General features: G+C 45.3%; 1 protein-coding gene across 4 annotated transcripts in view; it reads right to left on the reverse strand.

The window, feature by feature from the left end:
• Nucleotides 1-27,859, reverse strand: part of dnai3 (dynein axonemal intermediate chain 3) — a 132,902-nt gene that overhangs the window by 58,286 nt on the left and 46,757 nt on the right. For 2 of the 4 annotated variants that reach the window (XM_068036331.1, XM_068036334.1), the window contains 2 exons: nucleotides 16,724-16,831; nucleotides 13,723-13,812 (listed from right to left, as the gene is read on the reverse strand). In XM_068036331.1, the coding sequence (XP_067892432.1) occupies nucleotides 13,723-13,812; nucleotides 16,724-16,831 (198 nt within the window). The remainder of the gene's footprint in view (nucleotides 1-13,722; nucleotides 13,813-16,723; nucleotides 16,832-27,859) is intronic. The other 2 variants (XM_068036332.1, XM_068036333.1) reach the window with 2 other exon arrangements.

Raw genomic sequence — 27,859 nt, forward strand, 5'->3', positions numbered from 1 at the left:
CCATTCTGGACCTGGTATTGGGGAATGAGCCCGGCCAGGTGGTCGAAGTTTCAGTGGGGGAGCATTTCGGGAGCAGTGACCATAATTCCATAAGTTTTAAGGTACTTGTGGATAAGGATAAGAGTAGTCCTCGGGTGAAGGTGCTAAATTGGGGGAAGGCTAATTATAACAATATTAGGCAGGAACTGACGAATTTAGATTGGGGAGCAGCTGTTTGAGGGTAAATCATCTGACATGTGGGAGTCTTTCAAACGTCAGCTGATTAGAATCCAGGACCAGCATGTTCCTGTGAGGAAGAAAGACAAGTTTGGCAAGTTTCGGGAAGCTTGGATAACACGGGATATTGTGAGCCTAGTCAAAAAGAAAAAGGAAGCACTTGCAAGGGCTGGAAGGCTAGGAACAGATGAAGCACTTGAGGAATATAAAGACAGTAGGAAGGAACTTAAGCAAGGAGTTAGGAGGGCTAAAAGGGGTCATGAAAAGTCATTGGCAAACAGGATTAAGGAGAATCCCAAGGCTTTTTATACATAGATAAAGAGCAAGAGGGTAACCAGGGAAAGGGTTGGCCCACTCAAGCACAGAGATGGGAATCTATGTGTGGAGCCAGAGGAAATGGGCGAGGTGCTAAATGAGTACTTTGCATCAGTATTCACCAAAGAGAAGGACTTGGTGGATGATGAGCCTAGGGATGGGAGTGCAGATAGTCTCAGTCATCTCATTATCAAAGAGGAGGAGGTGTTGGGTGTCTTGCAAAGCATTAAGGTAGATAAGTCCCCAGGACCTGATGGGATCTACCCTAGAATACTGAGGGAGGTAAGGGAAGAAATTGCTGGGGCCTTGACAGAAATCTTTGCATCCTCATTGGCTACAGGTGAGGTCCCAGAGGACTGGAGAATAGCCAATGTTGTTCCTTTGTTTAAGAAGCGTTTAGTTTAGTTTAGAGATACAGCACTGAAACAGGCCCTTCGGCCCACCGAGTCTGTGCTGACCATCAACCATCCATTTATACTAATCCTACCCTAATTCCATATTCCTACCATATCCCCACCTGTCCCTATATTTCCCTACCACCTACCTATACTAGGGGCAATTTATAATGGCCAATTAACCTATCACCCTGCAAGTCTTTGGCATGTGGGAGGAAACCGGAGCACCCGGAGGAAACCCACGCAGACACAGGGAGAACTGGCAAACTCCACACAGGCAGTTCCCAGAATTGAACCTGGGTCGCTGGAGCTGTGAGGCTGCGGTGCTAACCACTGCGCCACTGGATAATCCAGGAAATTATAGGCCGGTGAGCCTTACGTCAGTGGTAGGGAAACTATTAGAGAGGATTCTTCGGGACAATATTTACTCCCATTTGGAAACAAGCAAACGTATTAGCGAGAGACAGCATGGTTTTGTGAAGGGGAGGTTGTGTCTTACTAATTTGATTGAGTTTTTTGAGGAAGTGACGAAGATGATTGATGAAGGAAGGGCGGTGGATGTTGTCTCTATGGACTTTAGTAAAGCCTTTGACAAGGTCCCGCATGGCAGACTGGTACAAAAGGTGACGTCACACGCAATCAGAGGTGAGCTGGCAAGATGGATACAGAACTGGCTCGGTCATAGAAGACAGAGGGTAGCAGTGGAAGGGTGCTTTTCTGAATGGAGGGATGTGACTAGTGGTGTTCCACAGGGATCAGTGTGGGGACCTTTGCTGTTTGTAGTATATATAAATGATTTGGAGGAAAATGTAGCTGGTCTGATTAGTAAGTTTGCGGACGACACAAAGGTTGGTGGAGTCGCAGATAATGATGAGGATTGTCAGAGGATACAGCAGGATATAGATCGGTTGGAGACTTGGGCGGAGAAATGGCAGATGGAGTTTAATCCGGACAAATGTGAGGTAATGCATTTTGGAAGGTATAATGCAGGTGGGAAGTATACAGTAAATGGCAGAACCCTTAGGAGTATTGACAGGCAGAGAGATCTGGGCATACAGGTCCACAGGTCACTGAAAGTGGCAACACAGGTGGATAAGGTAGTCAAGAAGGCATACGGCATGCTTGCCTTCATCGGTCGGGGCATAGATTATAAAAATTGGCAAGTCATGCTGCAGCTGTACAGAACCTTAGTTAGGCCACACTTAGAATATTACGTGCAATTCTGGTCGCCACACTACCAGAAGGACATGGAGGCTTTGGAGAGGGTACAGAGGAGGTTTACCAGGATGTTGCCTGGTCTGGAGGGCAATAGCTATGAGGAGAGGTTGGAAAAACTCGGATTGTTTTCACTGGAACGACGGAGGTGGAGGGGCGACATGATAGAGGTTTATAAAGTTATGAGTGGCATGGACAGAGTGGATAGTCAGAAGCTTTTCCCAGGGTGGAAGAGTCAGTTACTAGGGGACATAGGTTTCAGGTGCAGGGGGCAAAGTTTAGAGGGGATGTGCGAGGCAAGCTTTTTACACAGAGGGTGGTGAGTGCCTGGAACTTGCTGCCAGGGGAGGTGGTGGAAGCAGATACGATAGCGACGTTTAAGAGACATCTTGACAAATATATGAATAGGAAGGGAATAGAGGGATATGGGCCCCGGAAGTGCAGAAGGTGTTAGTTTAGGAAGGCATCAAGATCGGCGCAGCCTTGGAGGGCCGAATGGCCTGTTCCTGTGCTGTACTGTTCTTAGTTCTTTGTTCTTTGCTCTGGTTTCCTCCCACAGCCATAGACTTGCAGGTTGATAGGTAAATTGGCCATTGTAAATTGCCCCTAGTGTCGGTAGGTGGTGGGGATGTGGTACGGAATATGGGATTAATGTAGAATTAGTATAAATGGGCAGTTGTTGGTCAGAACAGACTCGATGGGCCGAAGGGCCTGTTTCAGTGCTGTATCTCTCTATGACTCTTAAGTGCAGAACTTCATTAGAGAGCCAGCAATGAGCTGTAAAAATTCTGTGATTCTAATTTTGACTTTTTTAACAAATATGATTATTCGTACAAGCAAGTTGCACTTTCAGCTGCTTAAGGTAGGATTTTATAGGATAGAAATGATCAATATTAGGAGGTGCAAACATAATGCATTCAAATAATTTTCTTCTGCCCATTATTTTATTAACTTGTCTGGGATAGTGGTTCCACTTCGGGTGCAGTCAGGAAATTGCCCCAAAAATGTGCTTGAAATTTGCGCTGGTTAGGTTACACTTCAAGTTCATTTGCATAATTACAAACATATAATCTCCCATGAACCTGTGAAATCGGGCAGCGTGACAGAATGCAATTGTTTACTTTTGTTTCATTCATTAAAAAATACTCCTTGCTGTATTTAAGAGTGTTAACTTGGTAGTTTAATTAATATAGCTGAAAATGGGCTTCTCACCAAAAAATAACCATTTTTTAATCAGGGTGTCTAGTCCTCAGCCTATGAGTTGAGCCATGAGCCATTTAATCATTTTATTGGTCAGCTCAACTTCAACCAGTCAGTTTTATTTCGTAAATTAATTACTTTTTGCTATGAAAAATGTTTTACAACATGTTGACTCGTTCCAATAAAATGAGCACAATTCGCAAAGCCTTCTCAAACTAGCGCAACCTCATAATTGCAACCTGGTGGCATGGCCGGCTTTGTGGGAGGGGCCTGATCCGATAGAATTGAAACTTGACCCAGTGGAAAAGGTCACGAAAAACGGGAATGTACGTTGTTTCAGTCATGACTCACTTACGTTTCAAAATCCTCGACCTTTAGCCCTGGTTCGGTCGATTCGCCCGTATTGCACTGATATAACCAGCAACTCAACCCCTTTTATCTTCAACACATCCATCAAAATAGCAGACAGAGGAATGCCATAGCAACACAATAAGTGTTCCTCCACTAATACTCCCAAATGTCACTTCTGTCTCACCTTATTTGCTATGCACAGATTGTGTGGACCAGCAGCTTAAAATATTTCCACACTCCTTTTCCATTTCAACGTGCAAAACTCAACAGTTACAAGAATAAAGCTGAACGATTGGAAGCAAAATTAAGATTCTGCACCAGTGTCACAGTGTAGCCTGCATTCAGCTGTTTGGCATGAACTATCACTGTTTACTGTAATAGGTTCAACTTAATCAAGTTATACATGAAGGGCAGAATTAATTTTGAGCCGAAGGCATAGAGAACACCTGGAAGTTAACACGTGTGCTTATAATGCACTCCCCTGAGACAGTCAGATCTGAGTGGTATAAACGACTTGGCGTGTCAAATCTTTCTAATAAATGTGGGAAAGTTCCCATGAAAACTTCAATTAAATAATGACTTCAAAGGCTAATATATTCAAACCTCCCTTTTAATCTATGTAAAGATACGCAGTCTGCTATTTTTTTTTGTTGCTCTATAAATCATTCCATGACCGTTAGTTAAAATCACAGGTGGACTCAAATCTAATGGGATATTGTGTTCTTGGATCAGTCTGTTTATCTGACACTGATTAATCAGACTCCACAATTTAATGGAGCTTGAAAATCTTTATCTAACTGTTGGCTGACTTGGAACAGAAGGCTTTTATGAAGGAAGTAAGCGTTGCAGAGTTTTGGCCATACTCTGCCAGGAGTGCTGCTTTCAGTTCTGGGCCCCACACCTCAGGAAGGATGTTTTGGCTGCAGCACAGATTCACCAGGAGGAGGGTGAAGGAGGTGGCTGCTTATAAAGTCATAGAGTTATACAGCACACAAATAGGCCCTTCGGCTCATCGTGTCCGTACACACCATCAAGCACCTATCTATTCTAATCCCATTTTCCAGCACTTGGCCTATAGCCTTGTATGCTATGGTGTTTCAAGTACTCATCTAAATACTTCTTAAATGTTGTGAGGGTTCCTGCCTCTACCACCTCTTCAGGCAGTGCGTTCCAGATTCCAACCACCCTCTGGGTGAAAAAACTTTTCCTCAACTCCCCTTTAGACCTCCTGCCCCTTACCTTAAATCTATGCCCCCTGGTTATTGACACCTCCACTAAGGGAAAATGTTTCTTCCTATCTAATCTATCAATTCCCCTCATAATTTTGTATGCCTCAATCAGGTGTCCCCCTCAGCCTTCTCTGCTCTAAGGAAAACAGCCCTAGCCTTTTCAGTCTCTCTTCATAGCTGAAATGCTCCAGCCCAGGCAACATCCTGGTGAATCTCCTCTGCACCCTCTCCAGCGCAATCACATCCTTCCTATAGTGTGGCGACCAGAACTGTACACAGTACTCCAGCTGTGGCCTAACTGGCGTTTTATACAGCTCCATCATAAGCTCCCTGCTCTTATAGTTTATGCCTTGGTTAATAGAGGCAAGTATCCCATATGCCTCCCTAACCACCTTATCTACCTTTGCTGCTGCCTTCAGTGATCTATGGACAAGTACACCAAGGTCCCTCTGACCCTCTGTACTTCCTAGGGTCCTACCATCCATTGTATTTGGCTTATATTCCCTTGAATATAGACAATTGAAGGGTGACCTGATCAAGGTGTTTAAAATGTTAAAAGGTTCATGCAGAGAGTGGAGGATACAAGAACGAGGGGACATTGAATTTGAGATGTGTCATTCAGGAACAAAATCAGGAGGCATGAAAGTCGAGCGACGGCAAATAGTCAATGGCAAGTGAATCAGGTACTCAGGAAGCTGGATGAGTTAGGAAATTGAGCTGGAAATGATTAATTATATTCAATGTTCACTGGAGCGAAGTGATGACACTCGGGGAAGGAGAACAAACATTTGCATTATAAATAAGACAAATAGGCTCATGGGCATGGCAGTGAATGAAATACAATACACGTAACGGGATGTGATACTGAGTCTATCCTCGTGCATCGGTTTATCTTCATCTGAAATACTAATCCCATGAGGGAGAGAGTGCTGACAGAGTGAGACGAAGAGTGATGGGAGGAGGCTTGTGTGAAACATAAACACCAGTAGGAACTAGTTGGACAAAATGGCCTGTTCCTGTGCTGTCAAAGAAAGATTTGCACTAATATGGCACCTTTCATGACATCTCAAAGTGCTTTACAGCCAATGAAGTACTCTGGAAGCGTCATCGCTGTTGTCATGTAAGAAACGTGGCGGTCAATTTGTGCACAGCAAGCTCCCACAAACAGCAATGTGATAATGACCAGACCGTCTATTTTTGTGATGTTGATTAAGGGATAAATATTGACCAGGACACCTGGGAGAACCGGCCTGCTCTTCTTCAAAATAGTAGTCAAAGGATCTTTTCTGTCCACCTGAGAGGGCCGATGGGGCCACGGTTTAATGTCTCATCCGAAGGACAGCACAGCACTCTCTCAGTACTGCAATAAGTGTCAGCTTGAATACTTTGTGCACAACTTCTTGAGTGGGACTTAAATCCACAATCTGCTGACTCGGAGGCAGGAGTGTTACCCACTGAGTCATGGCTGTAAATTCCATGCAGTTGTTGGGACTGCCCAAAGTCATTTCATGCAGGAAGGACAGAAGTGGCTAGGTTGGATTTGTTTTCTTTGCAACAGAGGAGGCTGAGGGGAGATTTAATTGAGGTTTATAAAATTAGAGGGGCCTGGATAGAGTGGATAGGAAGGACTTATTCCCCTTAGCAGAGAGGTCAATAACCAGGGGCAGAGATTTAAAGTAATTGGTTGAAGGATTAGAGGGGAGTTGAGGAGGAACTTTTTCACCCAGGGGGTGGTGGCATCTGGAACTCACTGCCTGAAAGGTTGGTAGAGATAGAAAAATACTTGGAAATGCATCTGACGGCTGAATTTTATGAGCCCCCTCGGGACGGGAACAGGCCAAGGACAGTCGTACCACCCAGAGGCCAATTATTGGCCAAGAAAGGGCCTCTTCTTGCCGCCACTAGTATTTCACCAGCAGCAGGGGGTGTCCCCACCACAAGGAGGCTGCCCAGTAAAACAAGGCAGTCTCATTGTGGGCTGCGGGTCCTCCTCCGTGGGCAATGTATGGCCCTTGGAGGGCCCCCAGAGGCCAGGTCTGGCCTTCCACAAACACCTCTCTTACCCTCCATGACCAACTTCCTGCCCCACCTCCCCTTCTCACCAAGACTTGCTGGACTGGCTCCAGTGAGCCCATGACACTTATCTGCGGTCTGGGGCTCCAGCGCTGGGCCTTGTCCTGGTCCTAGGCCTCCTGTAATATCAGCAGTGGATGCCACTCCTAGTAATGCTGCTGGTACCATTGAGCTGCTGGCCCTCTGATTGGCTGATAGCTCTTGGAGGCGAGATCCCTGATGTAAAGGGATGGGGACCCTGACGGAGGGCAGTTAATTGGCTGCCCGCCATGGAATTGAGCCGGGGGTCCAAAAAAAGGGGCAGGCGGGGTTGCTCCCCTGCCTTCAGCCCGTGCTTGGACCCCTGCCATCAAGGTAAAATTCAACCTGAAGTGCTGGAACCTACAGGGCTACAGACCAAGAGCTGGAAGGTGGGATTAGAATGGATAGTTCTTTTAGCCCAACACAGACACGATGGGCCGAATGGCCTCCTTCTAAGCCGTAAATCTTTCTATCTTTCCAAGTCATTTATTTCCTCATTCTAGCCTGGATTCAGCCTCAAGTACCCGGGTTGAAAGCATAGTGCGCTAGCCAATCTGACCCACCAGTTGCCACTAACTCAAATATTTTAATATTGGAAAAACAATACAGAAAGTGGAGTTTCAAGCTTAAACTCCAAACTTTCATTCTCGGGTATGCAGCAAAATGGCCACATTGCACATGTAATTAGCAGATACTGCTGATCTACATACTGTGATTTTACATTAACTGCTCCAGATGTGGTATTCCTGTACAACTATAGCAAAACCGCCTACTTTTATATTCCATTTCCCTCGCAATAAACTGGAACTGTTGCAATAGCCTGGAAATCCTGATTAAAAAGGCTTAATTTTGGTGATAAAACCATTTCCAGCTGCTTAAATCAAACTGCAACAGGTTAGCACTCTTAAATACATCAAAGAATACTTTTAATGGACTTTTTAATGGGTCCTGATAATATCCCGGCTGTAATACTGAAGGCTTATACTGCAGAACTGGCCACATCCCTAGCCGAGCTGTTCCAGTACAGCTAGAACACTGGCATCTACCCGACAATGTGGAAAATTACTCAGGTATGTTCTGTCCACAAAAAGCAGAATAAATCCAATCTGGCAAATTACCGCCTCATCAGTCTACTCTCGATCATCAGCAAAGTGATAGAAGGTGTCATTGACAGTGCTATCAAGCGCCACTTAAACAGTAACAACCTGCTCACTGACTCTCAGTTTGGGTTTCGCCAGGGCCCCTCAGCTCCTGACCTCATTACAGCCTTGGTTCAAACATGGACAAAAGAGCTGAACTCCAGAGGTGAGGTGAGAGTGACTGCCCTTCACATCAAGGCAACATTTGACTGAGTATGGTATCAAGGAGCCCTAGCAAAACTGGAGCCAATGGGAATCGGGGGGGAAACTCTCCACTGGTTGGAGTCACACCTAGCGCCAAGGAAGATGGTTGTGGTTGTTGGAGGTCAATCATCTCAGCCTCAGGACATCACTGCAGAGTTCCTCAGCGTAGTGTCCTAGATGCAACCATTTTCAGCTGCTTCAACAATGACCTTCCCTCCATCATAAGGTCATAAGTGGGAATGTTAACTGATAATTGTACGATGTTCAGCACAACTACTCAGATACTGAAGCAGACTGTGTTCAAATGCAGCATAACCTGCACAACATTCAGGCTTGGGCTGATAAGTGGCAAGTAACGTTCGCACCACACAAGTGTCAGGCAATGACCATCTCCAACAAGACAGAATCTAACCATCTGCAGCGAGTAACTCACCTCCTGACTGCCCAAAACCTGTCCACCATCTACAAGGCACAAGTCAGGAGTGTGATGGAATACTCTCCACTTGCCTGGATGGGTGCAGCTCCAACAACACTCAAGAAGCTCGACACCATCCAGGACAAAGCAGCCCACTTGACTGGCACCCCATCTACAAACATTCACTCCCTCCACCACCGATGCACAGTGGCAGCAGTGTGTACCATCTACACGATGCACTGCAGCAACTCACCATACTTTCTTTGACAGCACCTTCCAAACCCGTGACCTCTATCACCTAGAAGGACAAGGGCAGCAGATGCATGGGAACACCACCATCTGCAAGTTCCCCTCCAAGCCACACACCATCCTGACTTGGAATTATATCACCATTCCTTCACTGTTGCTGGATCAAAATCCTGGAACTCCGTCCCTAACAGCACTGTGGGTATACCTACCCCACATGGACTGCAGCGGTTCAAGAAGACAGCTCACCACCACCTTCTCAAGGGCAATTAGGGATGGGCACCAAATGCTGGCCTTGCCAGCAATGCCCACTTTCCATGAAACAATTATAAAAAAGTTCTATTATGCTGCCTGATTACACTGGTTTATGGAATGTTGTTGAGGTCTAATGCTCAAGATATAAAGGTAGAGACTTAGATTGAGGGCCAGTAATTCTCCATTGGTAATGGTGCCACAGCCCGATACATCTCATGAATGTCGGAGAATGGAGGTGGTAGAGCCAGTCGCAGATTCGATTTCTAGGTATCTAATTGCATGAAGGACAAAATCAACAACAGTAGAGTGAAATTTGTCGAGGTACTTGAGGTGGAGAGGTCAGGCTCAAGCCATGAGTTGGGGGAACAAGTAGATTAGGTGGATGATGATATGGTCAATTCGGGGCATTTTAGCATAATGGTTATGTTATTGGGCTATTAATCCTGAGGCCAGAACTAATACTGCAGATACATGAGTTCAAATCCCAACGCAGTAGCTGGGGAATATAATTTAACAATAAATTATTAATTAGATATATCTGGAATAAGAAAGAAGTCTCAGCAATGGTGACTGTGAAGCTACTGGATTTAAGGTAGTTATGGAAAAGGACAAAGATGGACCAGAAATAAAGGTACTGAATTGTGGGTAGGCCGATTTCAATCTGATAAAACAGGATCTGGCCAAGGTGGACTGGGAGCAGCTACTTGTAGGAAAGTCTGCATCAGACCAGTGGGAGTCATTCAAAGAGAAAATAGTGAGGGTTCAGAGCCAACATGTGCCCGTTAAGGTGAAGGGTAGGACCAACAGGTCCAGGGAACCCTGGATGTCAAGGGATATAGACGATTGGATCAGGAAAGAAAAGGAGGCTTATGGCAGATTCAGAGTGCTGAAAACAGTGGAGGCACTGGAGGAGTATAGAAAGTGTAGGGGGGGGGTACTTAAAAAAGTAATTAGGAGAGTGAAGAGGGGACATGAAAAAAGATTGGCAAGCAAGATAAAGGAAAATCCCAAGGCATTTTATAAGTATGTTAAGGGCAAGAGGATAACCATGGAAACAGTAGGGCCCACTAGGGACCAAAGCGGCAATTTGTGTTTGGAGCCGGAGGACATAGGTGAGGTTTTAAATGATTACTTTTCATCTGTGTTCACTATGGAGAAGGACGATGGAGGTGTAGAGATCAGGGAGGGGGATTGTGTTATACTCGAACAAATTAGCATTGAAAGGGAGGAGGTATTAGTGGTTTTAACAGGCTTAAAAGTGGATAAATCCCCAGGCCCAGATGAGATATATCCCAGGCTGTTATGTGAGGCAAGGGAAGAGATAGCAGGGGCTCTGACACAAATTTTCAAATCCTCTCTGGGCACAGGAGAGGTGCCAGAGGACTGGAGGACAGCGAATGTGGTACCTTTATTCAAGAAGGGTAGTAGGGATAAACCAGGTAATTACAGGACAGTGAGTCTAACATCAGTGGTAGGGAAACTATTGGAAAAAATTCTGAGGGACAGGATTGATCTCCACTCGGAGAGGCAGGGATTAATCAGGGATAGTCAGCATGGCTTTGTCAGGGGGAGATCATGTCTAACAAATTTGATTGAATTTTTCGAGGAGGTGACTAGGTGTGTAGACGAGGGTAAAGCAGTTGATGTAGTCTACATGGACTTCAGGAAGGCTTTTGATAAGGTCCCGCAGGGGAGATTGGTTAAAAAAGTAAAAGCCCATGGGATCCAGGGCAATTTGGCAAATTGGATCCAAAATTGGCTTAGTGGCAGGAGGCAGAGGGTGATGGTCGAGGGTTGTTTCTGCGATTGGAAGCCTGTGACCAGTGGTGTACCACAGGGATCGGTGCTGGGACCCTTGCTGTTTGTAGTGTACATTAATGATTTAGACATGAGTATGATCAGTAAGTTCGCAGATGACATGAAAATTGGTGGTGTCGTAGATAGAGAGGAGGAAAGCCTTACATTACAGGACGATATACTAACAAGTCAAGGGAATATACAATGGATGGTAGGACCCTAGGGAGTACAGAGGGTCAGTGGGACCTTGGTGTACTTGTCCATAGATCACTGAAGGCAGCAGCACAGGTAGATAAGGTGGTTAGGAAGGCATGTGGGATATTTGCCTTTATTAGCCGAGGCATCGAATATAAGAGCAAGGAGGTTATTATGGAGCTGTATAAAATGCTGGTTCGGCCACAGCTGGAGTACTGTGTACAGTTCTGGTCACCACATTATAGGAAGGATGTGATTGTACTGGAGAGGGTGCAGAGGAAATTCACCAGGATGTTGCCTGGGCTGGAGCATTTCAGCTATGAAGAGAGACTGGATAGGCTAGGGTTATTTTCCTTAGAGCAGAGACGGCTGAGGGGGAACCTGATTGAAGTATACAAAATTATGAGGGGCTCAGATAGGGTAGATAGGAAGAAACTTTTTCCCTTAGCGGAGGTGTCGATAACCAGGGGGCATAGATTTAAGATGAGTTCCGAAGAAGGGTCACTGACCCGAAACGTTAACTCTGCTTCTCTTTCCACAGATGCTGCCAGACCTGCTGAGTGGTTCCAGCATTTCTTGTTTTTATTTCAGATTTCCAGCATCCGCAGTATTTTGCTTTTATTATTATGGCATAGATTTAAGGTAAGGGGCAAGAGGTTTAAAGGGGATTTGAGGAAAAACTTTTTCACCCAGAGGTTGGCTGGAATCTGGAATGCACTGCCTGAAGGGGTGGTGGAGGCAGGAACCCCCACAACATTTAAGTAGCATTTAGATGAGCACTTGAAACACCATAGCATACAAGGCTACGGGCCAAGCGCTGGTAAATGGGATTAGAATAGATAGGGTTGATGGCCGGCACAGACACGATGGGCCGAAGGGCCTATTTCTGTGCTGTTATAACTCAATGTCTCTATGACTCATCTGGTTCTTTAATGTCCTTTAGGGAAGGAAATCTGCCATCCTTACCTAGTCTGGCCTACGTGTGACTCCAGACTGACAGCAATGTGATTGACCCTTAACTGCCATCTGAAATGGCCTAGCAAGCCACTCAGTTTTATCCAAGAAGCTGGCTCACCACCACCTTCTCAAGGGCAATTAGAGATAAGCAGTAAATGCTGGGCTTGCCAGAGACACCCAAATCCCATGAATGAATAAGTAAAAAGTTAACTTTAAGGGGACTTCTGAAGTCGGGGAGAGCGCATAGCCAGGTGGAGGGATTAGGAACAGAATTCGAGAGAGTGTGCATGTGGTGCGTGCGCGAGGGAGGGTGAGAGAGGATGGCTGCCAGCTCTCCCAATGAAGAGGAGGAAATGCTGGTTCGACTTGTTCATTTTCCACAATTGTAAGCTAACCTGGGTTAGGCTGTTAGCTTGAGTTTATCCATCGATAGAGGGGAATATTATCAGTTTGTGTGAGGCTGCTACACAAATGGAAAATTATGGAGTGACATGAAGAGTGCAGACAATCCAAAAACAATTCTACACGGCGACCAGCTTTCCTTCCAGTAAAGATCAATAAACACAGCGACCTCCCACACAAAAATCCTGTGGTTCCTTTTTAGTGGGTTTAAGCAATTGCCGAGACTAACTATTTAAGGCACAAGATTCTCTTATCCTTTTGAGAGGAAAGAATCTGTTTCTTAACTTTAATGCACAATTTTTTCCAGAGTTTTTTATGTCCAGAAGCCCTATTCTATTCAGAAACAGCTGGCATAACTCCTTTTACATAGAGTAGGAACCAGTGTTAGCATATCAGGGGAGGGTATATTCCATTGCAGTGTGTCCGTTATATATGAAGCCAATGGCATTATGGCAGAATTGATTGTGCAGTGGAGTTCTTAACATTTTCTCCGTGTTTTCTCTAAAGATGGTGCAGAAATGTTTCGATGTGTTCCATGGTCACACAAGCGTTCAGTTTCATTGCCAATCCTACAGGATTGCTCTGGAGTCCCCAGGGATGAAAGACTGGCGTCCAGAACATTGCTGGCAGCAAAATACCAGGAGAAAATGATCGGGGTATCAAAAACATTTAGTCTTTAAAAACATTTTCCGTTGTTTGTTAGATATAAATATATATTGGGCATGTGGGAAAAATAATGGTTGTTTGACCGACAGTCAAGAATCATCCAGTTGTGGGTAATGAAGGGTCTATTCAGTTTGTGATGGGCAAGGGAAGGGGGCGGCGGGCACAGAGAGGACGAACGTGTCAAGCGATCAGTGGTGAGACGATGGGAGCAGAACACCGTGAGGTCAGGAGTGTCAGGCGACCGATGGTGAGAGTGTGGGGCGGGGAAGATGGAGACAGGAGGTCATGTGATGAAACCTCCAGGAATATATGCCAACCAGAGTTGGCAAAACCAGGGCTGAGCTGTGTGCGAAAAGAACAACTGTTGTCCACCTGGGGATGCTGTCAAAAGACCATCGTGTGCTCCTCCTCCTGATTCTTAGCTTACTCACCAACAAGTTTGATTTGACAGCGTCGGGCTTTGCTGCTGGAAGGTTACCCTGCAATCTCTCCGAGAATTCGGTGATATCCCATAACACCACCTGAGCAGGAAAATACATTTATCAGTTATCAGTGACAACAACCACATGCATTTATATAGCACCTTTAACTTAGCAAAAGTCCCCAAGATGCCTCATAGGAGCAAACATAATTTGGCACTGAACCACATCAGGAGATATTTGGATATCCCGATGTGGAACTATATTGCTGTTCCTTCACTGTCAAAATCCTGGAACTCTCTCCCCAACAGCACTGTGGGTGTTCCTACATCACATGGACTGTAGCGGTTCAAGAAGGCAGCTCACCACCACCTTCCCAAGGGCAATTAAGGATGGGCAACAAATGCTGTCCTAGCCAGTGACGCCCACATCCCATGAAAGAATATAAAAAGGTGACCAAAACCTCAGTCAAAGAGGTAGGTTTTAATGAGCATTTGAAAGGAGGAGGGAGAGGTAGAGAGGCGGAGAGGTTTAGGGAGGGAATTCCAGACCTCAGGGACCAGGCAGCTGAAGACGCGGCCATCAACATTGGAAAAAAAGAAATCGGGTATGTGCAGTCATTTGTGGCTTCCTGCGTAACGGGGTTGTATTTTGAAACACAAGTCATCCTAGTTTTAAATTACAGAATGCTTTTATTTTTACTCTTCTGGCAAGGAAACACGATAGTTCAAATAAGGAACATTAATTCATCGGTTGGAAACTTACATTAAACTTTTTATGGAAAAAAAATCCTGCAGTTAACTTTTCAAAGAAAACTGGCAATCAAGATGACCACTGCAATTTGCATCTGAAACACCGATTCACATTCCAAAGACCCACACAGAGACAGAGGTCTGGGTAGCATGGACCCAGAACAATGGTTTGCTCTAATTGAATTACTTAAGATTGTTTCATTAGCACAATATTCAAGGCCATCCTAAAACCTTGACTTTGAAACAGCAAACCCCCTCCTAGGGTAAATATTGGCATCCTGGGGCCTGGGGATCCAATTCCGAACCTTGAATCTCATTAGAAGGTTTGAGTGAATACATAGCGGCCATCATGTGACCGTCTGTCCATCTCTGAAAAAGCTAAAGGTTTCCTTGAACAACGACAGAGGGGCAGTTACTCAGACTGTGCAGCAGGGGAAAGGGTGTGCCTCCGTCCCTCTCCCTCTCTCCAGATAACGCAAGTTCAAACTCTGTCTGCGACTGTGAACCCTCCAAAACTACAGATCGCTACAGACAGAGACCAGGGGAAGAGAGCCACCTCCAATTTTGACCCAGCAACAGTGAAGGAATGGCGATATAGTTCCAAGTCAGGACAGTATCTGCCTCCAAGAAAGCCTTGAGCCAAGCAGGCCAGCCACAAAGTGCACTTTGATCAGCCAAGGACTTCAAGAATACAGTTTCAGCTGGAACTCCACCGAATCATCCAACTTCACTGCTTCTAGCAAAACTGGAGTCAATGGGAATCAGGGGGAAAACTCTCCACTGGTTGGAGTCATACCTAGCACAAAGGAAGATGGTTGTGGTTGTTGGAGGTCAATCATCTCCGCTCCAGGACATCACCGTAGGAGTTCCTCAGGGGAGTGTCCTGGGCCCAACCATCATCAGCTACTTCATCAACGATCTTCCCTCCATCATAAGGTCAGAAGTGGAGATGCTCGCTGATGATTGCGCAATGTTTAGCACCATTTGCAATGCCACAGATACTGAAGCAGCCCGTCTCCATATGCAGTAAGACCTGGACAACATCCAGGCTTGGGCTGATAACTGGCAAGTAACATTCATGCCACATAAGTGCCAGGCAATGACCATCTCCAACAAGAGAGATTCTAACCATCTCCCCTTGGTGTTCAATGGCATTACCATCGCTGAATCCCCCACTATCAACATCCTGGGGGTCACCATTGACCAGAAACTGAACTGCAGTAACCATATAAATGCTGCGGTTGCAAGAGCAGGTCAGAGGCTGGTAATTCTGCGGCGAGTAACTCACCTCCTGACTCCCCAAAGCCTGTCCACCATCTATAAGGCACAAGTCAGGAGTGTGATGGAGTACTCTCCACTTGCCTGGATGGGTGCAGCTCCAACAACACTCAAGAAGCTCCAGGACAAAGCAGCCCGCTTGATTGGCACCCGATCCACCACCCTCAACATTCACTCCCTCCCCCGCCGACACACAGTGGCAGCAGTGCGTACCATTTACAAGATGCACTGTAGCAACTCACCATGGCTCCTTCGACAGCACCTTCCAAACCCACGACCTCTTCCACCTAGAAAGACAAGGGCAGCAGATACATGGGAACACCACCATCTGCAAGTTCCCCTCCAAGCCACACACCATCCTGACTTGGATCTATATCGCCGTTCCTTCACTGTCACTGGGTCAAAATCCTGGAACTCCCTTCCTAACAGCACTGTGGGTGTATCTACATCCCAAGGACTTTAGTGGTTCAAGAAGGCAGCTCGCCACCACCTTCTCAAGGGCAATTAGGGATGGGAAATAAATGCTGGCCTAGCCAGCGACGCCCACATCCCCCGAACGAATAAAAAAAAAGACAGTGTATTTAATTTTCCTTTATTCTGGACTCTAATCCAATCACAAAATCTACTTTTTCCCTCTGTAATCTATGTGTGTATGAGTCTTGTGTGAATGTGTGAGTGAATGTGTAGCGTAAATTTATTATTTTATATCTAGATTGGTTTTTGATTGTTAAGTAAAATAAACTCACCTCTTTCTTGTTTAAACACAAGAAAACCTATCCGATTGGTTCTTTCACGATCACATTAAAGGTAAAAGGTAAAACACTGAGGTGGTAAGTAAAACCACTGTTTAAAAAGGAATAAACCCTGTTCTTGTCAAATAAGAGGAAGCACAAGAGGGGAGCCTGGGACCCCCTCCTCACCTGGCCGTAACAATTCCCTCATGTTAAAAGGTGGACTCGTCCTTTTAACTCTTTGTAACTTACTCGGATGCGCTTCAGTACCTGGCCATTCTTACAGCTGCCAGCCACAATATTTGGGTCAGTGGGACAAAACTGAAAGCTGTAAATATCATCCGGGGCCTCCAGCATTATCTAAAAAAAAATCAAAGATAGGAAACACACAAATTTAGAACTGTTCAAATACCCATCTGTTCACATCTTTGGATAAACAGTCAGTTAGAATGCTATTCTATAGTTAAATTTAATCCACAAACTACCACTACAACACACTACGATTTAACCCATTGCGAGAACTTCAGTCAGCAGTAGAGACTGCTGAGAATGTAGAACTCACTACCATAAGGAGTAGTTGAGGCATTCAAGGGGAAGTTTCATAACAACATCAGGGAGAAAGGAGTAGAAGGATATGCTAATAGGAGCAGGAGTTCCTCGATCCTGTTTCACAATTCAATAGGATCGTGGGCTTTGGTTAACAAAAATCTACCATTCTCAGAATTAAAAAATTAACAATTGATCTACCATCAATTACCATTTGCAGAAGAGAGTCGCAAACTTTTACCACCCTTTGTATGTAAAAGTGTTTCCTAATTTCACTCCTGAAAGGTCTGGTTCTAATTTTTCGACTGTGCTCCCTAGTCCGAGACTCCCCAGCCGGTGAAAATAGTTTCTCTCTATCTTATCTGTTCCCCTTAATATCTTGAAATCTTCGATCAAATCACCCTTAACCGTCTAAATTCCAGGGAATGCAACCCTCATTTGTGTAATCTCTCCTTGTAAATTAACCCTTGGATAAATTGAGATCAAGCTGGGTGGAAAGAGGTTTGTGTGGAGCATAAACACTGGCATGGGCCAGTTAGAACAAATGACTGATTCTGTGATATAAATTCTATGTAATGTCTCCCAGGATTACTTGCTGGAGGTTCGTCAGCCCTCTCTAACTTTGATTTCAAATTAGGCTGTAATTGTTTCTTACAATTCCAATGACAACACAGTTCATTTATATAGCGCCTTTAACTTAGAAAAGTCTGAGAATCAATATTGATGACATTGGTGTGAAACTAGGGTAAGAAGAGCTGAAATCTTTATTTTACTCCCTGAGATCTCCTCCTGAGTTGAGCCACATCCTTACTTGGGATTGACTGTTCCAAGTTGCTCCTTGAAACAGAGGCACCTAAAACAACAACTAGTATCTCTTGTGCTGCTTTTCCTTTACCTAGTCAGCTGCCAATAAGTTCAATTTAAAGCCAAAATGAAATAAATTGAGTTTTTTCAAAAATCTGTCGTGTGAAAGGTATTTGCAGATGGAACAACGTGGAATGGGATATAAATGACAGAAACAAGCCATTTAGCTTAACTGCTCCATGCTGGTGTTTATGCTGCACACGAGCCTCCTCCCACCCCTCTTTCTCTCAAACTAACAGGAAATTCTCCTATTCCTTTCTCCCTCGTATCGATATGATTCACTTCAGCCATTCCCTGTGGTAGCGAGTTCCACATTCTCACCACTCTCTAGATAAACAATTGGAAACATTTCCTCTCTTCTTCTTGGCATTTCTTCATGGATGAAGATTTTGGGAAGGTTGTAGTCATCAGTTGCAGGCCCAATGGTGACTAGTCAGGCCTATCCGTGACCTGCCGATTCTCCCACAGCGGATACAAGTGAACTTGTAGTCGTTGCCGGGGGCAATTAGATCTATCCTTGTCCTCCTTTTCTCTTTCATGCTGGTTCTACGCTCGCTCTCAAAGGTGTCTGTAGCCCTCCCCATGTAGCATCTCCAGGCATCACGATCTATGGCCTGTGCTTCCCACTGGCGATGGTCGATGAGTCCTTGAAACGTTTGCCCCTCTGTTCCTTTTACCCGTGGTCAGCTCGCTATATAACACGATCTTGGGCAGGTGACTGTCGTCCATCCGGGCAATGTGATCCGCCCAACACAGTTGGTTTCATAAGAGGATGACCTCAATGCTGGTGATGTTGGCTGTTTCCAGGACTTCAATGTTTGTGATGCAGTCCTGCCAATGGATCTTGATACTGTGGAGGCAGCACTGATGGAAGCACTCTAGAAAGTGTACATGGCGGTATAGGACCTATGACTCAGCGCCATACAGAAGTGTGGTGAGGACTATAGCTTTGTACACTTTAAGTTTGGTCTATGCTCTGAGGCTGTGGTTGCTCCACACGTGTTTGCACAGTCTGCCGAATGTTCTGTTTGCTTTTGAGAGCCTATTGTCCACTTCCTTGTCTATGGTGGCATCAAACGAGATGACGCTCCCCAAATAAGTAAATTGCTTGACGGCATTCAGCTCGGTTCCCTCGATGACAATGCTTGGTGGTCTATATTCCTCTTGGGGTGCAGACTGATGCAGGATTTCAGTTTTCTTTAAACTGATTTTAAGTCTGAAGAGTTGTGCTGCCTCGGAAAACTGTGTTGTTCTACGTTGCAGGTCTGACTGACTGTGGGCCAGGAGAGCACAGTCATCGGCGAAAACAAGTTCACGGATGAGTTTTTCTTGTGTCTTTGTGTGTGCCTGAAAACGCCTGAGGTTGAAAAGGCCTCCATCAGTCCAGAAACATACGTAAACTCCCTCCTTAAGGTCTTCCATTGCCTGCTGCAGCACCATGCTGAAAAAGATGGTGAAAAGGGTCGGGGCCAGCACAGGTCCCTGCTTCATGTCATTGGAGATACAGAAGGGACTTGAGAGGTCGCTGTTTTGCTTGACTTGTCCGTTCTGATTTTCATGAAACTGCTTCACCATGGCCAGGAACCTGGGTGGGCATCCAAGTTTTTCAAGAATTTTCCAAAGTCGATCTCTGCTCAGTGTCGAATACCTTGGTGAGGTCTGTGAACGTGACGTACAGGCCTTTGTGTTGCTCACGACATTTTTCTTGTAATTGTCTGAGTGCACATACCATGTCTGTGGTGCCTCTGTTTGCTCTGAAACTACACTGGCTCTCTGGGAGGTTTTCTTCTGCAATGGTAGGCACAAGCCTGTTCAGAAGTATTCTAGCCAGGATCTTCCTAACAATAGAAGAGAGGGTAGTTGCAGCAGTCTGATTTTTCTCCTTTGTTTTTGTACAAGGTGATGATAACATCACGAAGATCCCATGGAATCCTGCTCTGCTCCCAGCAGGCCTTGAAAAACTCATGGAGCTTGGTGTATTAGGCAGGGACACCATGTTTCAAAGCATCGGGTGGAATTCCATAAGCTCCGGGGGCTTTGTTCTTCATCTGGTTGATGGCGGTCACAGTTTCCTCCAGGGTTGGGCCCTCATCCAGTTCTTCTTTGACAGGCAGTTGTTTGATGCAATTGATGGCAGTATCATGCACTGTGCACTTGGTGCTGAAGAGAGTTTCAAAGTGCTCCGACCAGCGATCCAGGACTGACTCCTTGTCGGTGTGTAGGGTTTTGCCATCGGCGCTCCTCAGGGGGTTTTGGGTTTGGTGTGCTGGTCCATCGACAGATTTTAGTGCTTCATAGAAACTTCTTACGTTGCCAGTATCAACGTATAGTTGAGTTTTTTCCGCAAGTGCGATCCACCAGTCATTTTGGATGTTCCTCAGTTTACGTTGAAGGGTGCTGCATGCTTGACAATAGTCAGTCTTTTTCTCTTGCTGGCCGGGTGAGCCTGATGAGGTGACCTTTTTATTTTTAGCAGATGTTGAATTTCCTTGTCATTTTCATCAAACCAGTCCCTATTCTTCTTGGTGTTGGTCCGAAGACCTTGTTGGAAGTATCCAGCACTGCAGCTTCGATGTGTTCTCGGAGTTCTTCTGGACTGGAATCAGCAGTGAGATCAGGATGTTCCAGTCTAGTCTGTAAGGTTGCTTGATATCGATCTCTGCAAGATGAGGTTTGCAGGTTGCTGACTCAATTTCTTTGGATTGTCTCTAGGCCTGTTCTTCGGCCTAGGCTTGAAGTGGAAGCTCAGCTTTGAACGGACGAGCCGGTGGTCTATATGACAGTCAGCACTGGACATGACTCTAGTATGCAGAACATCCTTTAGACCACACTGGCGCACCAAGATGTAATCTATCAGGTTCCAGTGTTTAGAGCGGGGATGTCTAACCTAACAAACCCTTTCATCATTTTAAAACCCTCTATCAACCTTTTCTTTTCTGGAGAGAACCCCAGCCAGTTCAGTCTTTCCTAATAATTATAACATTGCAGTTCTGGTATTGTCACTTGTGAATCTTCCAGATGAATTGTTCAGTTGATGGGAGACAATGTTTCGGCCCCAGACTACATTGTTTACAATGAAAGCAGTCTGTGATATCAATGTGCTGAGCTCCATCTTGTGGCTGAATTGAAGGAAAACAACAAACTCATCTGCAATCCGGTTGACGAGATGAGATTTGCCTGGAAAGCAACAACCAACAACCTATTGCCTGAGTTAACACCCGACACCAAACTTGGAGATCGTTAGGTTGACTGCAGCAGTACAAAAATGCAATAGGCAACTGTGTCAAAGGTTGGGCTTTGCTCCAAGCTTTAAAATCAGGAATGCCTGATGTGTTGCTGGTACTATTTTCAACAACAACAATGACTTGAATTTATATAGCACCTTTAATGTAGCAAAATGTCCTAAGGCACTTCACAGGAGCAAACCAGATAAAATTTTATACCGAGTCGCATTAGGAGATATTCGGGTGGATGACCAAAACCATGGTCAAAGAGGTAGGTTTTAAGGAGCGAGGAGTGTCTTAAAGGAGAGAGGTCGAGAGGTGGAGAGGTTTAGGAAGGGAATTCCAGAATTCCACCTGAAGGCATGGTCGCCAGGAGCAATAAAAATTGGAGCTGTGTAAGAGGCCAGAATTGGAGGAGCGTGGCCATGGAGGAATTTGAAAACATAGATGAGAATTTTAGAATCCAGACGTTGCTCGAATGGGAGCCAATGTCAGTCAGTGGGTAGAGTGTAGTGACAGCAGACAGAATACAGTTACAATCCCATTGCTTTGGGACAGAAGAATGGTGTATGCTGTTTGAGTTTGAATGAATGAATACATAGGCATCAATTACTGAACTAATTGAGCTAAGTTGGGATAGCACAACAGATAAAAACACAGCCGAAACAAAGTCATAGTATTTTATAGTGAAGACAACTTGTCGCGTTTTTCACAGGAAAATGGACAATATGACATAATGTGAACTCAAAACAATTGTTACGACCAGGTGCGGAAGGTGTCGAGGGGTCTGTTACTATTGTTACCTGGTCTTATTGTAACAGGGTTTTATTTTAAACACGCTGTGTTTTGAGCTCCCTTTTTTGTGAATCCTTGTTCACAGTTTTAACCCAATTCACACAGGCTTTCTCAGGTTTAAAGAAGAAAGATGAAATTTTATTAAAACTTAAAACTTAAACTCTAATACAGTTCACGCCTATGGATATACAACACGCCCGTGCTAGCATGCACACACGATACACACCTGCAAATAGGGACAGAAAAAAGATAAGTAGAACAGTTTGAGGCAATATTTTGTTACTGTTTCTCGAACTCGCTGTAGTCCTTGATTGAAGATATGGTCTTGCTTTTCGCTGGGATCCAGTAGTCTTCTTAAACCATTGTTCACGTTGGAAACTTTTCTCTCATTGAGTTTTACGTGTTTTCACAAGATTAGGCAGACAGGAAAGGCTGTAATTCTTGCTTCAGTTCCAGGAGAGATCTTTACTCCATGCGCACACAAATCCTTTGTTGGAAGTTCAAATTCACAAAACTCCAGCCAGCTAGTCATGTGACTAAAAGTGGTTTGACCACTTCTTCTGTATATTGGGGAAGCAACGACTGACTCCCTTTTGTTCCAACACTGTTAGTTACTATACAAAAATGTCTTTCCAGTCAGAGGCATGCAATTTTAAGTTTTAATGTTCATGTGGTGAAATAATGGGTGCCTCAATCTTGGTAGGTGAGGGGTTTGCCTGACACCTCCACACCAGGGGAATGAAATGCGATTTGAAGAAAAACAGCACATTTCCTTACAGAGTTTGAGAGAAATATACGTTACAGAAAGAAAACCATGCATTTCTCTCATTCATTTCCATTTATTCACCAACCTTAAAGCTCATTACAAATGGTCTGCTCTGGGTCAGTGGGCTGCTTTAATTACCCCTTTTCTTTTAGGAGAGTTAGTGGGGGGTGGGCCTATCCTCAACTCTGAGTCATGTAAAGACATTTAGCTTCGGAGGATGGGCGGTTCCCCTTTCCTCTGACTGTGGGGGAGGAGTCTTTGTTACTCTCCCCTTTGTTCTCTGGGACACTCCTACCTGCAGGTAATAGTGCAGACTTAACTGCATTTTCGTGTGACACTTTGACTAGGTGAGGCATCACCCTCACAGTTTCTCTGCCCCCTAGAGATCTCTCTTTGTTTCTGCAGGTTCCTGTAAGTGCTGTTAGCCGCTCTGGTAGGGTGAATCACAGAATCACAGAATAATACAGTGCAGAAGAGCCCTTTGGCCCATCAAGTCTGCACCAATGCAATAAAACACCTGACCTGTCTACCTAATCCCATTTGCCAGCACTTGGCCCATAGCCTTGAATGTTATGACGTGCCAAGTGCTCATCCAGGTACTTTTTAAAGGATGTGAGGCAACCTGCATCTACCACCCTCCCAGGCAGGGCATTCCAGACCATCACCAACCTCTGGGTAAAAAAGTTCTTCCTCAAATCCCCCTTAAACCTTCCGCCCCTCACCTTAAACTTGTGACCCCTCGTAACTGACCCTTCAACGAAGGGGAACAGCTACTCCCTATCCACCCTGTCCATGCCCCTCATAATCTTGTACACCTCGATCAGGTCACCCCTCAGTCTTCTCTGCTCCAGTGAAAACAACCCAAGCCTATCCAACCTCTCTTCACAGCTTAAATGTTCCATCCCAGGCAACATCCTGGTGAATCGCCTCTGCACCCCCTCCAATGCAATCACATCCTTCCTATAATGTGGCGACCAGAATTGCACACAGTACTCCAGCTGTGGCCTTACCAAAGTTCTGTACAACTCCAACATGACCTCCCTACTTTTGTAATCTATGCCTCGTGAGGCATCTAGTGTCTGCATTCACATAGGAGGAGGTGGCGGCTAACTTTTCACATTTTTCGGGGTTAGTTGACCGGACAGTAGGGGTTTTCATCCGGGATTCTTCCTGGGCATCCTTTAACCTGTCCCCTTGGTCACTTTTTCCCCTTCTCTTTCTAAACTTTTGCCAGCCGTGTGCCTGCCTGTACCCTTTTGTTCTCGGCAGGGGTCCCTTACAGTTCACCAGCCCTCTGCTGGAGGGTCATCCTAACACCGGTACAGGACTTAGGGGTACAGGTTTCACTGTAGGTCGGGGTTTCCTCTCAACCTGACATGTGGAGCTTTGGCCAGTCAAACTGCTGTCTTATGCGGGCTTTGGCATTTTATATACCGGCATATACAGCTACTGTAGTCTCGTGGGCCATTCTTAATATTTCTCCCCGGTACCTCTGCGGCACCACTAACTGGTGAAATACTGTCCACTCCTTGTCCTCAGGCCTCTGAGGAGAACTCCATTTCCTCATCAGTGCCTCATTCTTTAAATAGTAGCAATCAGGGACTCCCTCTGCTTCACTTTCAGACTGGGCAGCCTGTGCTAACTCTCACAATACTGGGTCGGCTCGCTGAGCCTCACCTAGGGAAAATCCATTTAATTCAATCCCTGAGTCTCCTAACTTTCCAAAGAAAGTCTTGGACAGGAAGACCTCATGGTCATTTGCCTGCAGTGCCAATGCAGTCTCCACTGGGGGAGCTGGTTTGGTCATGGCCTGATCCACGACACATTCAGGGAAACTGCAGGGATCCGTCTCCTGCCACTGCCCTGTCTCTCTGACCTCCTGCAGTCTTTCTTTGTCTACTGGGGGGGCGGGGGGGGGGGTGGTGGGGAGCTACCGCCGTCACTCCTGCTGGATCATTACCAGGTCAACCCCGTCCACAGGCAAACTAGGGACAATCCCTATGGTCACCGGTCTCGAAACTAGGTTGCACTCCAGGTGCACCCGATGTACAGGTACAGACATACATTGCCCTCCAATACCATTCACCACCATTCTGGTGTTCACTGCATTCTCTGGGGGAAAGGTCAGGCCTTTTTCCAGTAAACGGGATCTAGTCGCCCCTGTGTCCCTGAGAATTACTATGGGCTTGCCTGCCCTACCTGAGGGATATGGGGTTACTTTTCCTTCAGATACAAAACCCTGATAACCTTCAGGAATCCTATTAACTTTTCCTGCACTGGCTGTAGTAAGCTTCCTGGGTTGCACTCTTACTGCAGTTAAAGCCACAGCTTGTTCTGCTGTGCTTTGCCTCAGGTCCCCGTCGTCACAGAGCAGGTGTGCCCTGATTAACCCTACCAGTTTTCCCTTTAGTTTCCAGCAGTCAGCTTTTCAATGCCCTGCCTTATTACAATGGAAGCACACAGGTCTCCGGGTCTTACTCCTGCTCACAGCACCTTCCCTTTTGGCTGGAGGAGAGCCTCCTGCTTCCTTTTCTCTTCCAGGACTGCCAGCGCTTCTATCACCTTCCCATCCTTTGTCCTTTTTGGATTTGTAGGGATGATTAGGAAAGGTTCTCCCCTGGGAAACCGACTTATAAATTAAAGCAAACTCATTGGTTTGAACGGCCGCTTGCATTGTTCCCTGAACCCGCTGCTCCTCCACATGGGTTTTTATTGAGAATGGGAGAGAGTTTTTAAATTCCTCGAACAGGATTACTTCTCTGAGCGTCTCATCGCTGAGCTGTACTTTAAGAGCGCTCAGCCAGATGGTCAAAAGCCAGCTGCTTACTTCTTTCAAACTCCAGATATGTTTGATTCGCTTGCTTTTTGAAAGTTCTAATCTATTGGCGATAGGCTTCAGGTACCAATTCATATGCCCCGAGGATAGCATTTTTGGTCAGTTCATAACTTGATAAACTCTCATCTGGCAACAAGGAATAAACCTCATGGACTTTTCCAGTTAGATTGCTTTGCAGTAAAAGAGACCGGGTCTCAGCTGGCCATTTTAGCTGCCTTGCCAGTTCCTCAAAGGACACGAAAAATGTTTCCACATCTTCCTCATTGAATTTTGGAATTAATTGAGTGAGTTTTAGCAATCTTGTACCCAGCCCTGAATCATGTTCCTCAATATTGGCCATGCTTTCACAAGGGTTACTCTGTCGCCCCCTAGTTAACTCAAGCCGCTTCAACTCTCTTTCTTTGCATTCTTTCCGGAATTTTCTTTCTCTCCTCTCTCTCTCTTTCCTTCTCCTGCCTTTCATTTTCTTCATGTTCCTTTTGAAAGACTCTTTGTTTCTTCCTCTCCTGCCTCTCTTTCTCTTTTTCCCTTTCCTCATCCTCAAGTTTCCTTTGTTCCAGTTGTATCTTTGCTAACAATACCCTGTCTGGGTCTGCTTCTAAGTCTGTTACTGTTTATTCAGATTCAAGGGAAAATGGTTGGCCACTAGCGTTAGAGGAGTTCAGACTCGTACAGTGATCCCACACTGCTCAGCCATTTTCCTCAACTCCTCCATAGACAGTGCTTTTAACTTATCCCAAGTTACTTCACCCTGGCTTGGAGAGCTACTGGTTTTAATCACAGACATGTTAGTATTCAAGCACACACAACCACAAGAAAAACTGCATTGATTTACTCTTTTTGATTGGGAACAATTTGGCTCCCCACTTCCAATTTCACTCATCTGTCTGTGGGTAAAATCCTGGACGAGCCCCAATTTCAGTTACAACCATGTGAGAAAGGTGTCGAGGGGTCTGTTATTTTTGTCACCTGGTCTTATTGTAACAGGGTTTTATTTTACACACACTGTTTTGAGATCCCTTTTTTGTGAATCCTTGTTCACAGTTTTCCAATTATAAGACAAAGAAACCAATTCACACAGACTTTCTCAGGTTTAAAGAAGAAAGATGAAAGTTTATTAAAATTTAAAACTTAAACTCGAAAACGGTTCACACCTACGGATATACGACATGCCCAAGCTAGCATGCACACGTATTACACGTGCAAATAGGGCCAGAAAAGAGCAGAAAAAAAGATGTAGAACAGTTTGAGGCAACATCTTGTTACTGTTTCTCAAGCTTGCTGTAGTCCTTGATTGAAGATATGGTCTTGCTTTTTGCTGGGGCCTAGTAGTTTTCTTAAAATCTTGTTCACATCAGAAACCTTTTTCTCATTGAATTTCACTTGTTTCACAAGATTCAGTTCCATGGGAAGGAGATGGAAGCAGGCAGACAGGAAAGGCTGTAATTCTTGCTTCAGTTCCAGGAGAGATCTTTACTCCATCAGCACACGGCTTTGTATGCATTCAAATCCTTTGTTGGAAGTTCAAATTCAAAGAAATTCCAGCCAGCTAGTCATGTGATTAAAACTGGTTTGAGCACTTCTTCTGTATATTGAGGAAGCAATGACGGGCTCCCTTTTGTTCCAACACTGCTAGTTACGATATAAAAATGTCTTTCCAGTCAGCAGCTTGCAATTTTAAGTTTTAATGTTCATGTGGCGAAATAATGGGTGCCTCAGTCTTGGTAGGTCGGGAACTTGCCTGACACAATGCTAAGAATCCCAAAAAGCCATGTAATAAAAATCAAATTTAACTTATACATTCACCATCAACCAGTGGCCCCATTTAAAGCTTTTTTTAAATTCATTCATGGGATGTGGGCATCACTGGCCAGGCCAGCATTTATTGCCCATCCCGAATTGCGCTTGAGAAGGTGGTGGTGCTGCCTTCTTGAACCACTGCAGTCCATTGAAGGTAGGCACACCCACAGTGCTGTTAGGAAGGGAGTTCCAGGATTTTGACCCAGCGACAGTGAAGGAATGGCGATATAGTTCCAAGTCAGGATGGTGTGTGACTTGGAGGGGCACTTGCAGGTGGTGGTGTTCCCATGCATTTGCTGCCCTTGTCCTTCTAGTTGGTAGAGGTCGCAGGTTTGGAAGGTGCTGTCGAAAGAGCCATGGTGCGTTGCTGCAGTGCATCTTGCATATTGTACACACTGCTGCTACTGTGCGTCGGTGGTGGAGGGAGTGAATGTTTGTGGATGGGGTGCCAATCAAGCAGGCTGCTTTGTTCTGGATGGTGTCGAGCTTCTTGTGTGTTGTTGGAGCTGCACCCATCCAGGCAAGTGGAGAGTATTCCATCACACTCCACACTTGTG

The sequence above is a fragment of the Heterodontus francisci genome, chromosome 8 (assembly GCF_036365525.1).
Source record: "Heterodontus francisci isolate sHetFra1 chromosome 8, sHetFra1.hap1, whole genome shotgun sequence".
Taxonomy (NCBI): domain Eukaryota; kingdom Metazoa; phylum Chordata; class Chondrichthyes; order Heterodontiformes; family Heterodontidae; genus Heterodontus; species Heterodontus francisci.